This window comes from Gouania willdenowi, chromosome 2 (assembly GCF_900634775.1).
Source record: "Gouania willdenowi chromosome 2, fGouWil2.1, whole genome shotgun sequence".
Classification (NCBI taxonomy): Eukaryota; Metazoa; Chordata; class Actinopteri; order Blenniiformes; family Gobiesocidae; genus Gouania; species Gouania willdenowi.
The window spans coordinates 9,176,056-9,193,438 of record NC_041045.1 but is presented as its reverse complement, the minus strand read 5'-3'; the positions used below and the strand labels follow the sequence as shown (position 1 = coordinate 9,193,438).

The 17,383-nt window shown below is 36.6% G+C and overlaps 1 protein-coding gene across 5 annotated transcripts in view; it reads left to right on the top strand.

Annotated features, from left to right (window-relative positions):
* The first annotated feature begins 2,890 nt into the window (after positions 1 to 2,890).
* LOC114475363 (potassium voltage-gated channel subfamily H member 7-like) overlaps positions 2,891 to 17,383 on the top strand; it is an 83,230-nt gene continuing 68,737 nt past the window's right edge. For 3 of the 5 annotated variants that reach the window (XM_028466127.1, XM_028466109.1, XM_028466118.1), the window contains exons 1-2: positions 2,891 to 3,394; positions 4,785 to 5,015. In XM_028466127.1, the coding sequence (XP_028321928.1) occupies positions 3,319 to 3,394; positions 4,785 to 5,015 (307 nt within the window). In that variant the 5' untranslated portion in view covers positions 2,891 to 3,318. The remainder of the gene's footprint in view (positions 3,395 to 4,784; positions 5,016 to 17,383) is intronic. The other 2 variants (XM_028466100.1, XM_028466092.1) reach the window with 1 other exon arrangement.

Sequence of the window (17,383 nt, the reverse complement as noted above, 5' to 3'; positions counted from 1 at the left end):
AGTTTTCTAGGTGTTTAATCACGTATCCATCAAACTTTTCAGCTTTTTCTTAATACAAATGAGGTTATTTTTTCCCCATTAGCTTTTTTATAAATTTGCCCACTCTACAAATAATTATTCTCATGTCACTGTGTTTTCGGCACTTAAAATATTTGTGTATAATGTAAATTCTATTGAGAATTGGAAAACTGTAATGTGAAATGTTGGGTCAACAAACTGTGCGCATGCTGAGACCAGTAGCCACGACTGGTTTTTATTTATAGATTGTGTTTGTTGCCACTAGTTGTCTTTTCAGTGAACTTGTTATTAGCTATAAATACTATTAATGAGCGCTGTCAGCCTCCTTAATGTGAATATGACTCAAGGGTGTGCGTACCCTTTACTGGTTCGCAGATGTGAGTGCATGACTCATGGATGCTGTGACTGCACAAAGAACAACAGGGGACAAATATATAAACACGGATTCATTTATTTTCACGTTTTCTGGTATATTTACAGCGTTGGCTGTAATGAGAATGCTGGTACTGGTGATTTAAACATACATTAGTGCTAATAAATACATCAAAACAGGCTACATGCGAAATAATGAGTGTTATTTGATCAAAGGGGGAAATAACGCGAGTGTCATTTGATGAAAGGGTTTGACAGGCAGAGAAGTGTTGGTAAAGACTGCTTTCATGGGGAATCCTCAGTAGTCAGAAGACAAAGGTCAAAGAGGCAGCATATGTTCAGACGCCCCCTCCTTTGTGCAACCCCGCCATCTGAAGGGTTTCCTCACTGGAGCAGATGGCGGGAGGGCGAGTGGAAGGGCAGGACAGATGTTTTGGGGTTGGATGAAGTGAAGGGGAAGCAATTGAACGCGGAGCAATTGAAGGATTTGGTTTACAGATCTAAACTTGAACCCTGGAATAGAGAAATAATGACTCTGTCAAGAATATATCAAATTTTCCAGTTATGCCATGGGGCCATTAGTAGGATGAGAATAGGATACAATGTTGCATTCAAGCAGATAAATAGCAAAATAATGAAATTGAAAAGCAATATACAAGAAGCTCAATTGTTATATTACATTTTAAAAAGGATTACATTTTAAATAAATTCTAAGAATTGTATTTTGTTAGTTTAAATTGTCTTTAGTCCTGCTAGTTTTTCCCTCCAATAGTATTCCAATAAATGTGTAATGAATATATATAAACACAACTTACAGAAATCTTTAAAAATGCAAAAAGTTGTCAAATTGTCCATTTCAACAGTTGTGCCCTTTGATGTAAGCAGGTGGAATCTACATAAATCAAAAGAAATGAACAATAACATTTTTTTGCAAAAAATGAATGAATTATATAATTAAAATGAATAAAAATTGGCAAAAGTATAAAACATAAAGATGCCATCTTCCCAAAATATTGTATTATATTGTTCTGAAGCCCTATACTGTCCCACCTCTACTATAAATGTTACACTTAAGGCAGGGGTGCAAAATACAGAGTAGCTTGTCTTAAGTGGGCCACAGATTTTCGGCAGGAGAATGACCAATTTCAACATTATTGTGCCCTAGTTTGCACTTCTATGTGTAAATAAATGATAAAAAAAATAAATATGTACAGTCATCATGTGATATAAGCTTGGAGGACAATGTAAGCCTTGCGGAGTTTCATTGAATTTGTGTATTATTTTGGAGATATCTAGCTGAGATATTTACAACTGAATTAATTGGTAATTTACTCAATGACTCATGGTTTTTTTTTAACTTTCTTGTGCATGTCGAACTGGATGCTTTAAAGCAGTGTTTCTCAAATGGGGGTACGTGATGGCGTTACAGGGTGTACTTGAAAATGGAAATTAAACAAATACAATCTGGGGATTTTAAAAATGTTTTTTTTTGTTTTGTTTAAAAATGCTAATCATAATAATAATGATGGAAATTATCTTGATTAGAACATGAACTAAAAACAGTTTTTGGTCGCACAATGAATACATTTATTAAGAAGGCACTAAATACTGTTTCATCCACTTATTTACAAAATGAGATTATTTAAAATGTATGCTATCACTCATTCATTCCATTATTTTGCTTTATAGTTGTTTTTTTTCCACAGTATTCTGAGCAAAAATGTCGTCGTTGGACAAAGGGGGGGACTTGAGACAAACACGTCTGAGAACCACTGCTCTAAAGGGCCAGATTTGGCCCCCGGGCCTTGAGTTGAACACGTGTGACTTAAGGTGTTTCGATTGAATTGACATCTGAAATTAGGGGTGTCCCGATCCGATGCTGATATCAGCCAGAAAACGAGTATGGGATTTTATCGGACTGCGTCTAAAACCTCGGATATATATGATATTATATTTATTCAATTGTAGATTACTGTAGATATTATGTTGAAGGTTAAAATGTATGTAACCAATTGGTTAATAATAAATGGGTCAGTTTTTCATGTTGACTATTGTTTTCGGTTTGAGTAACATCTCTTGATCAATCCTTTTCTAACATTCCACACTATAAGTAATGAAAGAATCGGACCAATACTCAAGGCTGCAATATCGGGATTGTATCGGAAGTGGGAAAAGTTGTATCGGGACATCCCTATCGGAAATAACATTTATTAAAACAATAAAGCAAAAAAAGGAAACTAGTATGTGACACAAAATACAGTCATCAGCGCAATCATAACCAAACAAAACCATAATAACACACATTTTTATCTCATTTTAGTGTGAAGCGTAAACGCATTAAAATATATTCATTAATTTAAGATTGAAAAATTGTAAATTTCATACATATATATGTATATATCAAACAAATTAGAAATCAAATGTGTGTTAGTAGAGTTCGCACACTGCTCCGTTACTTCGTCACGGTCTTTGTCTGCGCATCCATGTGCGTCCTCTGCTGCGCATCCCTCAGCCAATGGCCTATAGGAGATCATCCGTCTTCTTTCTCTCTGTCACACACACACACTCTCTCTCACACACACGCACACGCACACACACACAAAGAGAAAGAGAGAGAGTGACAGAGACAGCAGCCGGTTTCCAGGAGCGGTGACATGTTGGCGAAGCCGCGGTGCGCTGCTTTCCTCTCCCGCTCGACGCCGCCGAGGATCGCGCGGACGCTGCGATGCGCCTCAGCCGCGTCCCGGTTGAAATAAGGGGAGCGCGTGCAGGTGGATGCTGTGGAGGTTCGATTCCCGAGGATGACTGAGTGCTGACAAAGAAAGCCCCAGGACCCCCCGCTGGTTTGGAGACAGAACTTGGCTTTACGCAGGAGAACCAAAGATCCTAGATCGTGTTGGGGTTTTCAAAGGTGTGGGCAGGGGCACCATGCCGGTCCGGAGGGGTCATGTAGCGCCACAAAACACATTTCTGGGTGTGATTATTCGGAAATTTGATGGACAAAGTGAGTACAAACTGCCATGTTTTGTGTTTTTGTGTCTGGCTTTTGTGTCTACATGACAATCTGCAGGCCCCGGGTGTAAAATCATGTGATTACAATAAAAAGCATTTTAATTTAGAGGTTCCCAACCTTTTACGGGTCGTGACCCCGTTTTGATATCACAGACCTCAGAGACATTTTTTTCCACCTATAATTAGTTTTTTTTATTCATGTTTATTAAAGTTCGTTACAAGATGCATCACATTTTAGAGTTTTAAGTATAGAAAACAGTTATAGCCGATATTTATTGAGTGCAATGCATTAATTTGAAAAAGAACAATATTAAAAAAAAATGTAAAATTATAATTTTAAGCAGTCTTTTTTATTTTTTTACCAGTTACTAGAAACTTCAAGCAACCTTATTTTTTAATTCCAGGCGACCCCAATCGTCACAAACTTGGAGAATAAAAAGCAATACTAATGATTTCTGTTCTATCATTTTTCTATTTTTATTTTTTTATCTTTCTTATCATGCACTAGGGCTGGGTGATATGGACCAAAATTCATATCTTGAATTTTTTTCTCAAAATGACAATATACGATATAAATGTCGATGATTTTAATTCAAATGACCAGAAAGACAATTCAATGTTCAATTTGCTGTTTAAAAATGCCACACAATCTCATTTATTAAGAGTTGCACAAAATGTGCCACTTTTGGCCTTTTCACGTCTAAGGGACAGCACGTGTGAGTGAGTTCTGTAGTGTGGCATGTTTAGGGGAAGGTCTGAAGTAAGATGCACTCACAAATCCTTATAACTGTGCTTTTTAATGTGAATGAGAAGTAGTGAAAGCAGCGACTCCTAAAACAAGTTGTTTTAAAATAAAATGTGCGTTTTTGCTTCACTTTTATTGTTGTTTTTATACTGTTTTAGCGTACTTTAATTGTGGTTTTATACTTTTTAGACTATGCATTGTAAAGTGACCTTCGGTGACCTGAAAGGCATTGATTTTCAAATGAAATTTATTAACAAAATAAACTATAAAAAAAGTATTTATATCGATATAGGCAATACTGTAATTTTCTCTATCACCAAAATAAAAAACACAATGTATCTTTTATCTTGATATATCGCCCAGCTCTACCTTGCACTCAAGTACAGTTACTGTATGTACTGTACTGTATATTTTAATGACTTTTTAAATTATTATTATAGTTTTTTCTTTAATCTTTACGGTATCCAGTGTGGACAGCAAAGTAAGAATTTCATTGTACAGGGAACCAATTTTTCGCACTGTGCACATGATAATAAACACTTTGAAACTTGAATCTATAAAAGTTTCATCCTTTAACTCTGAAAATCTGCACAATATGACCCAGACCTGATTGGTTCATGTCTTTTTCTTTCCACAGATAAGAAGTTCATCATAGCCAATGCCCGAGTGCAGAACTGTGCGATCATCTACTGCAACGACGGCTTCTGCGAAATGACGGGCTTCTCTCGGCCGGACGTCATGCAGAAGCCATGCACCTGCGACTTTTTGCACGGGCAGTACACCAGCCGGCACGCCGTGGCCCAGATGGCCCAGGCCCTGCTGGGGTCAGAGGAGCGCAGGGTGGAGATCACCTTCCATCGAAAGGATGGTGAGTGCTCCAAACACCTCTCACTGGCCAAGGTTACACGATTGTTAGTTATTGAATTATTGGGAATAAAGTGTTCTGCTTCATGTTTACATGGAAATAGTAATTCCAAATTGAGGTTCACATGGTAAACAAGTTATTTGGCTTTATTCAGATTCAAATTCAGAGTACTTTATTTATACCTGAGGGGCAATTCAGTTAGAGTTTCATCCCGTTCAAGAAACATGAAAAGACAATTAACACAGGAGGAAAGGAGCGGGAGAACTGTGGGTCACCACAAGGGAAGGTTTGCAGCCAGCCGCTGAGGGGCGGGCAAGCAGTCGTAAGCAGGCGCATCACCTCGCCCCTTCTGCTGCCACTAGGTCTGGGGGTGGGGAAGGATTCTGATTGGACAGGGGGCGAATGTGACGTATCACGGCTATCGTGAAAAAACACACAACAAACCTTTTATTTTTGGCTGTAACACAGAAGACCACATAAGAACTGTTTTCACTTTTATTTTGATTGTAGTTTTGAAGTTTCATTTTGGTCCTCGGAGCAGGAGACGGAGATAGAAACTAATCACTGGTAACTAAAGCCCAGTAAAACTCCAGAAAACAGTAACCAGGAGTAAATATTTGCTCTCTGCTAAAGATAGTAGCTCTAACAACAGGTAACATGATAAACTTGGGGATATTACAGCCTGTGCATGCAGTATGGGGATGCATTTACTCCGTCTCTGGGTTTTATTATATCACCTGTACCTTTTGCCGATGTCAATGTGTGTGTAATAGACCCATGTGAATTTCCTCATGTTTATGCCTCCGTCCATCCACTCTTTATTATATCCATGTCTTTTAAGGCTCTCATTAAATAAATAGTCTCTGCTCAAATCCCGGCGGCCATCTTGGATTATGTCGTCACCAGCGTGTCATTGCGACTGTCTGAGCATAAGCAGAACTACCGTATTTAACTTAAAGCGGAATTTAACGTTTACAAGATAGAGGAAGTATTTAATTCGGAATTCAAATCGGAATAAACCAGCCAGGGTTGGGGTCAATTACATTTTTCAGTTAAAATTTCATTTTCAATTACTTAAATTCAATTATGATTACAGTGACCAGCATTTTTTTCAATTGCAATTAAATTGCAATTATATTTTATCATCGGAAAGTCAATTACAATTACCTTCTCAATTACTAAAGTTCAATTAAAATTGATCCCAATTACTGAGCCTGAAATAAATAACCTAATAAAAGTTAACCTTCCTCATGTTAGCTTTCTGTTAGCATCTTTAATGCTAATGGCTCCTAAATCAGCTGTAATATACACTAATAACAAATATCTATCATTTAATTTCTTTCCTATATATTGATTTCCTTGTTTGGTTTCATAATCAATGAAAATATAGATTTTAATATTTTTGATGTGAGCATCTAAGCCTTTTTTGTGTCAGTATGCCCCTCGATTACATTTTTTTTAAATTGGTAAAATGTGGGAAAGCTTGATATGAAACATATTTTATTAACTGTTAACTACATATGTGTAGAACTGTAAGGATTAATTGAATTGTAATTGACAGTTTTTGTAGAATTTCTATGACAACACAATTAATTCTGATATATTTGCAACAGATTTTTATAATAATAAAAGCCATAATAATAATAATACTGAATTATCAATTGCATGATTACAATTATAATTGACCCCATCCCTGAAACCAGCCACCTAACTTCGAATCTAAGTTTAATTCGTAATTATATTTGCATTCGTAATTAAGTGCTTACAAGGTCAATTTATAGAGGATTTAACTTTTATTCTGAATTAATTGGAGAATTAAAGCTCTCACGTAAACATGACCACTGTGCACGTCTTCATGTAGATGATGAGCACCTCGAAGACTGCTGTTGGCTTTGTTTTGATGGGTAATTATTGTTATTATTATTATTTCAAGGTGAGGTCCAAGTAAAGAACAGGCTGAAGCAGCCACATTAGTCAGTTCATGGAGAGTTCACACAGTGACCTCCAACAATGGCACGCTGCTTCATCATACAGTATGTGTCCACATGATGAACACTTTGTGCATATCACCTACGGACTGGTGAAGTTTCATTATGGCTCACAGCGGAACTCACTGTTGCCATGTGAGCTGCATATTTAATGGAGGGGCTTACTTTATTAGATCGTGCTGGCTTATTAGTGATGGTTATTAAGAGCTACAGTTGCTTGTTTTCACAGTTTGCCAGTAAACCACTACTTTGTTACCGGGGGTTAATGTCAGCTTCCCTCTGCTCAAACACGAGTGCACAATTAATAAACGGGCGATATTATTGGCCAATATTTGCACTAAAATGTAATATGCATTGACCTCAATATGTTGTTTTTTTCCGTGTTCTTTAGGTGAACACTTTCCTTGTAAAATATGCATATTTTTCCTTGGAAAAAAGAACTGCACTGTATACTTGGGCTGCAGTATACAATTATTTAAGTGATTGATTAATTACTGTCCATTAAAAAAAAAATAAAAAAAAATAACCATATCGGAGAAATCACACGTTTTGCAGTCTTATTCCATAACCAACAGATTTACATTCCATAAAAATCCAATTCAGCTCGTTTTAATGAACAAAATAAACAACCAAAATAATCTAACAAAATATTTTCACCTGATCTTATGACCTTTTAAATATGTATTACTTAAATAAAGGCCCAAGAAGCAACATTGCCTAAATAAACTCAACCGCAGTGCTAAACTGAGGTAAAACAGTTTTTCCCTCATGTTAAGCAACATTAAACATAAATAACAGAACATTATTTCGAAGTTTAAACTTTTTTTTCTGCTGGAAACAAAAGTATTGTTGCAGGTTGATTATTGTCCAACTCTTGACATTTTAGTCAAAGTATTTCAATTTGTTGTAAAAATATAATATTGACTTCCCTCGATGCTTTTATAGTTACTCTTTAAGTTTCCGTTTTTGTTACATTATTTATTGTTTTTCATACATTACCATATAAGGCAATATGTTGTAGACATTCAAAATTACAAAGGTTAATGGAGTGAAATGTAGCTGAACTGTCCCTGGTTAATTATACTCGTCACTGAAACACGTCCATTCACTCGTGGTCGCTTTAGTTTTATACACAATTAAATTGAGAAATGTACAGTAGGTGTGTTGTTGTTGTTGTTTTGATCACATCATTACAGTTGTATCTCTTTTTTGCTAATGTTTCGTCAATCTCAGTTGACTACTCCATGCTTCTGTGACTAACTATTACGGGTACATAGTACATACAAATAATTAATTCATGTATTAATTCAATGGAAACACATGTTGTAACATATAATTAGGTGAGGGGGTTCATTTATATATCAGTATATCAGTTAATCTCGGAAATCAGACATTTTGTGTAAAAAAAAATTCTGTATTTCAAATATTGCCAAAAAGCTAATATTGAATATATTTAACTCCATATTTTTTCAAGCCTTTGTTTTTGAAAAACCCGCATCTGTCTTTCTCCCAATCTTCCTTTAAGACCCATGTCACATCGCTCAGTTCCAAATAAATAAGTAATAACAAATAACAGCAGCTTTGTGACAGAATAATCTTTAACCTAAATGCTCCTGGCAGTGCTTAGTCATCATTTTAAAGAAGAAAACTAATAGCATTAGTTGTAGTTCATGCTTAATGCATGAATCAGGGGTAGAAGTTTGTGTCAAGCTAGCTCTGACTTTGATTCCTTTTATGTAAATGTAAGAGTAAAACCAACGTAAAAACATCCAGATAGCATATTAAGGTAGAGACGTTCCTCCAGCAGACAGACACTTGCAGTGTAAACAGGAGAAAGCAATGCATCTTGGTCTGTGTGGGCTGGCTGTAAGGAGGTCAGATCCAGAGGGATCTTTGGAGGTGTTGTATGACTTCTAAGGGCACATGGAAGCATCACCTTGGGAGGAGGAGATTAAAGCTAATGGATGGAGCGTTAATAAGTATTCCGGTAAAGAAAAAAAAAAAAAAAAAACCTGCATACTGTATGTCTTTGACTGCAAAAACCTGAAAATGAAGCTAAAAAGCTAATGAACAGGCCAATGGTTGATGACCAAGTCAGACGAAGAGGATTCAATCACAGTCAACAGAAAAACAAATATCAACAGGAAACATGGGAAATAATAAATAACCAAACAGTCATTTGTTATTAGACAATTTATGTTATGTGTAGAGCATCTTAGAACCGGGTCAGAAATGTAGCATCCATCTTTGTATCAGTCTATATAATCCATTTCAAAGTCCATTTGGCAGATGTCTAGCTTAGTCTTGCCTAAAGAAACAGAGTTCTCTAATATGGGACTACAGTACTATTGCGTAACAACCTAACATGTTGAGTCCTTTGGAATACTGAAATATGTTGGTTCCACTAAAACCAGACAGCAAGAGTACTCAGTACTTTGGTTAAGTGGTTTTGCTTCAACTGTCGCTTTGGTAAGCATTTTTTCTCCAGTGAATTATCTACTTTCAACTTGTCCAATTAGACTCCGGCTGCTCGTCATGGGCTGTTTTCTGTGGGACAAGACCAGCCCAAGGTTCTGTTAACATCAATCCACTGAGCAAACAGCGCTAATGAGGAAACAAAGGCCTTCATGTTGCATTGATCTTAGAAATCGGGCCATTGGAGAGTGGAAATCAATCCCCAACTGGCCACCCTCCAATGGCTTGTCCTTAGAGGCCAAGGATAAAAAGAACACCATGGCTTCTGTTGACCCCTTGTTACATCAATCTCCACCAGACAAGGTCACTCAACAGCTTTATTTAAACTACAATTCCCTTTTTTAAATCAGGAAACATCCTTTTGGTTTCTTTAATTTCATGAGCTTGATTTTTCATAACAATGGCAGTTCGCAGTGATTATATCCTGGCTTCAGAAAAGTAGTTAAATCTGTAATTTTTGTTCTTCTTAGATTCTCTTAGCTCTTAGTTCCTGTTTCTCTATTTTAGTTCCTGTGGTTTCTGTTAGGCAATGGTCTCCAGTTTAATCCTGTGATCCAGGGTCAGCAAAAACGCTTCACCCGCTGTCCTTTGCAGTCCGTAAAGTAGATTCTGCTTGTCAGCACTATCTTTGGCTTCACGCTTTCTAATTCGTGCTGTCGGTGAAATGCTGGTCCTCGTGCCTTCCAGTGAGTTCAATGACCTCTGTGCAAGAAGGAGCTGTCATTCAAGTGGCAACCGTTAATGCCTAAGCCCCGCACTCTGATATTTAGCTTTCAACTGTTTAATGCTTCTTGCTCCAAGAGACATTTCCCAAGCCTTGAATACATTTCCTATTTAACTATTTACTATTGACTGTTTTTCACAACAGCACAGACACAGGCCGCTCTTATTCCACATGTGTTTATTGTGCTTGTATAATAGGGTGCATCAAAAACCCCAATCTAAATCTTTTCCAATACCAAAAAAAGAAAACTAGGCAAAATATTAGCCAATTCTATTATTGCTTCAAAGGTCCACCAAGCCAGTAAAAAAAAAAAAAAAAAAAAAAAACCTCCAAAAAAAACATTATCAACAGAAAATATGCATTATTTTGTTGTTTTCACAAAATAATTTTCCGTGATTGCATAAATGGAAATAGTCACATGAAACAAAATCTACCCCCACCTACCTGTTTTGGGGGAATATAAAAAAAAAAAATCACTATTTTCCCATAAAATGGTTGGTTAAATGTGTGGTCATGTTTTTGGAAAGAATAGCCTCAAGTATAGCCTCAAATCTTGCGCTACTGCACGTTTCGCATAATCTCGCAGAATTTAGCGCAGTTTGAACGGACCATATTGTCCTTTGAAGCATCGAAAGATTCAATTAATTACTAGATTTAATTTAGTTAATCCCTTAATCCCTAATTAATCCCCACACTTCTTTAGCATGATGTCAATGACCAGATCCACTACTCTTTGTTTTAATCGAAAGAAGGACCAACAACATATTTCTTACTGTGTATGCTGTCCCCTGCTGTTTTGGAGCGTAAATACAGCTTAAAGCGTTGAAACCTTTGTGTTCCTCTTGAACTGAGATGTTGGAGTAATGTATTTTGAAAATGTTTGCACATAAAAATCAGTTAACAATTTTTTATTCGGAAAACAACATGAATTTCCCACTAAAGGCTTGGAATGGATTATGAATTCCATGATTATTTCCTCCTGGCATTATTTAGTGAAATACTGAAATCAATAAGAGTTTTCACCATAATTGGACCCTAACATTGTTGACATTGTTGATCATCCAGGGCTGAATAGCCTGTCTTCATTTAAAACAAATATAAAATGATTGAATAACACTGTGCCAGCCTTATTTACCTTCTAAACCACTCACTTAAAATCCAATCAGATCGCACCAGAAAGTGAATTTATTGATAACTATAAATATCACTAAAAGTTCCCTTATGAGGACGTGCTCTATATGCTGTTTACACCCTCCAAGTGAATAATCAGCATGCTTGGCTTTTCCATTCTCAAAGAACACACACTCAGAGTCCTGTGTGTGTGAAGAAATCCATGAGCTCAGCACACGGTAAAAGCTCTTGCTTGCAAATCACAAAATGAGCCTGAAAATGTCACGCTTTAAAAAGATTAACATTGTGCTTCGGTGATATTTGCTGAGATTAAAGAGTATTTTTTTTCTCCCTAGCCCATAAAACGTCTCAAACCCTCAGAGCCAGGGGCGACAAAATGGCCAAACTCATGAAAATGAAGGGTGCAATTCGTTATTCCTGGGACAATATTTAGCGATGATTCAAGGTATCTGTCGCTCTGTCATCGACTGATCCAACACTGTGTTGCTTGTTATTGTTTCCCAAAGCAACCAATTTGGTCTTGGGCCATTTCTTCAACATTATCGATAAAATGCTTCCTGTCTAAGAGTAGTTTAAAAGATTAATACGTCTTTTATAGTAATTGAACAAAACTTACTTATGGAACTTGAACTGTTTACATGCATATCCTTTTAACTTAAGCTGGGGTTACACAGAGCCCCGATACATTATGAATGTCAAATCTGTGTGATTCGTGACACATTTGTGATACGCGCAATGACGCACAACCTAACTGGAGATGGTTCGTAACAGCGTGTAGCATTTTTGTGGAGACGTTTTTGAGATGTCAGAAAATCTACCACAAACGTTTCTATCCAGTCCCTAATATTGGAAAGATAGATAGATTGATTGATAGATAGATACATTGATAGATGGATGGATGTGGAAGCAGACATCCCAAGTATCCTGCAAGTTGTGAATGTTTTCCTTGATGCCCGCAAATCATCAACAATCTCCTGGAAGTGAGGGAGAGTTTTTACAACTTTGTCTAGTTAATTAGCGAGTTTTCAGACTCCTTCAGCCCCTTCAGTCACACAAACCACAGATGTAGCGAGTCTTAACTGTTTTCTGGTGTTACTGGAGACTTTTCGGATTAAAAAATGGATAGTTTCTCTTTTTAATGTGAAATGAATGACTTTGGTGGTGATATCAATGTGTTTCTATGATATGTACTCCTTATGACAGGAACATAGGGCCACTCTAAGCCAATTTATTGTAGTAATTATTCTCTGAATTATTTGCAAATGATAGACTTTGACTTTGAACAGGCAGTCTCGCTTGGAAAACAAACCATCATACACCGTGAAACCGTTCTAATTTAAAAAAAATAAATACCATGATATACATTTTTGGTCATACCATACTGCCAGCACTATTGGATAGATAGATATGCTTCTTTTTGTTTTGCTTGAAGATATTTCACCTCTCAAGAGACTCCCAAGAGTCTTTTTTCATTCTCACACGGACTAGCTGGGAGTCGGTGGTCCATACTGTGGAGGTGAATAATCTTGGTGAACCTATTGCTTGGCTCAATTAGAATCCCTGGTATCATTTAACTCTGGTAGATTGTTGTCGAGTCGTCTGGGGAGTAAATATATTATAGATATTAGAGGGCCTGTGTCACCAGTTTAACTAATTGTAGTTCTGTGCTCTAGAAAAAAGCCCTCCTCAAAAGCAAGAAAAAATGGACACAGTTGGTGTTGTGGAGCTAAGCTGCCTGATGGACAATAACCTTCTTGCAGGTGCAACTGCTGCACTAACAGATAAGCCCTCATTCTGCATTGCTCGCTGTCTCTTTGAAGCTGTCAGGTCCTTACGGTGGAGAGTGTGTGCTTTCTTCTGAGAAGAGGAGGATTGCGGGAAAATGGGAGCAGGTGCAGTCGGGAGAGTGGAGAAAAGGGGTACCACAAAAGAAAAATGGGTAGATTCAGAAAGGCTTGCGTATTTGTGAGCAGGCAGATGAGGAAAAGGCGTTGGAGAGGGAAATCGGGTGCAGTTAAATGTCAGATGGCGTCTTGCGTTGCAGAAACTCCCCCTTGAATGCAGTCCAGGAGCTCAAGAGCGGCTTCAATTATAGATGGCCCTCATTCTGTATCCGACACCCTTTGTCCCCCTGCAAGGGCGGGGGATTTACACCTTTGTGACCGTGCCAGTAAAATGAATAATGTCCAGCTGACTACTGCAACAAGGCATCAGACTGATATGGCAAGACAATAAGCTTGGTGTGGATGCCGTTTTTTGGCCTAATACTGAATAATTAGTAAAAATCAGTTACTTCCAGTTTATTTTCCAAAGACTCTTCCTAGTTGCTGGTTGGGTGCTTTGATACTGTGGATCAGGACGATGAAACTGAAAACGCATGCTACCACTTTTTAACGCCTAGCCCATTTCATAATCCATGTTGTCTTACAAAAAAAAAAAAAAGCTGAGGAAGAAAAGAAAGACTTTTCATCACGGTTAGGAAAGACAATTCAGAGAAAAATCGCACTACAAAGCCAGAACGTCTTTTGTTGAGTCTCTGACTTATCGTAATCACAAAAAACGGATGGAAATCACAACATTCACTTTCTGAAATGGAAATAGGAATGTGACTACAGATTATAATCTGAATATATCCTCACATGCGTGTTTTAAGACAATATAACACATTTTCACACTATTTTCTCCCGTAACGGGGGATTAAATGATAGCAAAGGGACAAAAATGTAAAATCACAAAATTTTGCAAAATAAAATTTTGTGGAATGACGGACTCATTTAATCTATAATAATCTTTGCACTTTTTATTCATAGCTACATGAAATCTCCCGTGGACAAATACAAACTCTAGTTTCTTTGATTTTCCATGACATTAGCTGGGTTTCCATTACAGATTTTCGCAAAAATAAAAGCGATATTTCTAAATCTTAAAGTATATTTGCGCTTTCAACGTGTTTCCATTGAACGTTGCTTTGGGCAGAAGCCTTGTAACTCCCGTGAAATCTCATCCCGCGAGACTTCGCTGCAGAATAACGGACGCTCAGAACCTCCTTATAACGCTGTGTATTCCTTTGTTGTTTCACGTCTAATGTGACACTAATGATTTTAAAGTATAACGCTAAGAAATGTCCCGGTATCCTCTTATGTTTTCTCAGAGAGCAGTGGTCATGTGACCATGTACGTCACGATCTGTGCCGTGTTTGCGGAAAAAGTGTTTCCATAGCGCTTTTGCTACACATTTCAATATCGAAACGTCTGAAATTCCTCCTCATGAAAGCGTAAAAACTTTTTAGCGATATTTAAATGGTTTTTCAAAATTCAGATGTTTCTATTAAAAACATAACCAAATAGTAATAAGAATGGAATGTGGGGAGTTCTGTTGAGTCTACACACTCCAGTACAGTAGGTGGCGGTATGCACCAATTCAAGTTGGTTGCAACACAGCAATAACCAAAAACGAAGAAGAAAATACGAATAGTAATAAAAGGAAATGGACCCTAAGTGAGTTAAGCAAATAACCTAAATTGGTAAGTTCTTACAATCTTTGACACAAAAACCTCTACCTTATCAACAATCGAGGTTCACCTTTAAATATCACTCACCACACGGGCGAGTGCATCCTCAAACCAATCAATGCTGTCTTTTTTTTTTCTCTCTCCCGTTATTTATTGTGACCCGATCAATAAACCATCAGTGACCCCCCCCCATCACACCACCACCATCAGTCCTGTTGGTTCGTGCTTTACTGTCACTGATCTTGACATCATTTTCCCTGAGAAGGTCAACCTCAGAAGTTTGATCGCTTGAAATGGTTTGGATTATATGGTGGCGATGAAGACATGTAGTTTCACTGTTGTTGTATGTGTGGATTAAGCACACCATTATGTGATGATATTGTGATATGATTACTTTGGTTATGGTCATGTAAAAGGATTACATTTGGGTCAATAATGCCTTCTCTGCACAACGGAATGAATCACTTTACTGGAGTTGATTCTACTAGGGCTGGACGATATGAACCAAAACTCGTCAAATGTCTTACCAGAAAGACAATTCTGGGTTAAATTTGCTGATGCAAAATGCCGCACATACATTTATTAACAAACAGCTGCACAACATGAGCCACTTTTGGCTTTTTTTCATATAAAGGGACAGCACGTGTGAGTGAGTTCTGTAGTGAGGCATGTTTAGGGGAAGGTATGTGTTAGAACGCACTCAACTGTGCTTTTCATGCTGTTCTGAGAAGTAGCGAGAGCAGCGACTCGTAACAACAAGATGTAAAATAAAAGTACATAATTACAGGTGATATTGATATATCGTCAAAATAGAAAATGTAATATATTTTGTAGTCATTCTGTGTAATTTCGTTGTTAAATAGTTTTTTTTGTGTGTTTTTGGAGTAACTTTGTGTGTTTTTTTGTGTTTTTGTTCTTTTGTGTATTTTTAATCTGTATTTGTGTTGTTTTTTCATTCATTTGGTAGATTTTTGATTTCATATATCCATCTAAATGTGCTTTTCACGCTGTTCTGAGAAATAGTGAAAGCAGCGAGTATTTTAATCCAAAATAAGCTATAAAATACTGTATATATCTCAGAAGTATGGAAACATTGTAAAGAAGGACAGTGTTTGACTGTACTCTATGAATAATATTAAATATGTGTATGATGTGATTTGTACAGTGTGATTGTATAAAGAAAATCAAGTTAAAAAATATTGATACATCTCGATATAGGCGATATTTTCTATATCGTCAAAATAGAAAACTCGATATACAGTATCTTGACTCTCGATATATTGCCCAGCCCTAGATTCTACATGTAGTTTTTCTGCAGTGTCATCATGGGGAGTGCAAGGAAATCCCAGCAGAGGGGGTTTCCCTCTAGCCACGTGACCCTCCCCCACTCTGATTTTTCAGCGCTGATGATCCGTGCCTCTCGCTCATTCACAGATTGAATATGTAAAGCACACATCTGTGAGCGAGCTGCACATTCATCTTTTTTTTTTTTTACTTCTTGCCACGTCAGACATGATTTATTAGATCGGTTTGGTTTCTTTCACGCGCCCTTGGGAATATCAGTCATATTGTTGGTGCTGGAAGTTATCTTTAAAAGTGTGAAATTTCCGGAAAATTTTTGTTATTTTTTGTAAAATAATTAAATTAAATTAAATTAAAAAAGTGAGAGGTAATAGACAAGATGTGTTTTTTTTTTATGTAAATATCAGTTTTGCCTAAATCACTGGAATATGAATGAATTGGCAAGAGTGGAAATCTACTAAAAATGGACAAAAGTAAAGTCGCTGTTATTTTCCTTAAGTATCAAAATTAGATGATGAAGAAATCACATTAAAAATTAGAGATAACTTGCAAAACATGAATACAATTTATGCTGAAAATAGACTAAGTAGACTTCACAATTACACAATTTCATCAAAAGATGTGTGACAAACAGGCACTTACACTTTTTTATTTATTCCCAATTTCATTTAATGTATGTTTTTTTTTTGTTCTGTTCTGTTTTTCTGTTTGCAATGTACCTTTGATGACAGCTGTCTGTGAAAATTACATTTTGTTTGTTAAATAATGTAATAAAGTATTTTGAAAAAGTATTAAAATTAGAGGTACAACTAAAACTATATCTTATTTCATTTATTTAATCAAATTTGACTTTGAAAGTGTGTTTATTTCTTTTTCAAAACAATCCTATGAAAGTGTTTAGTAAAGTCTAGCTTTTTAAACACTCTGCTGTACTTTTATCATATTTTGGCTTTTATGTATTTAATATTTAATGAATACCCCTTGATAGTAAAATGCTTGAATGAGATGCAATAAAAGTATTTATTTCCAAACAGTACGCAACTGTACGCTCTTATTATTTTATTTGGATACCGAAATGTTGAGAAGCAGAGTAAAACGTAACATTTTTATGCACTCATTTTGCAATGCCGTTGGTAATATATGATTTTTTTTATTTTTAAAAGCTACATTTTGTTTTGAAACGTTCCAGGTTGAATGCCTTCGGATTGCGTCAACAGACAAGCGCGCTATTAGCACCATC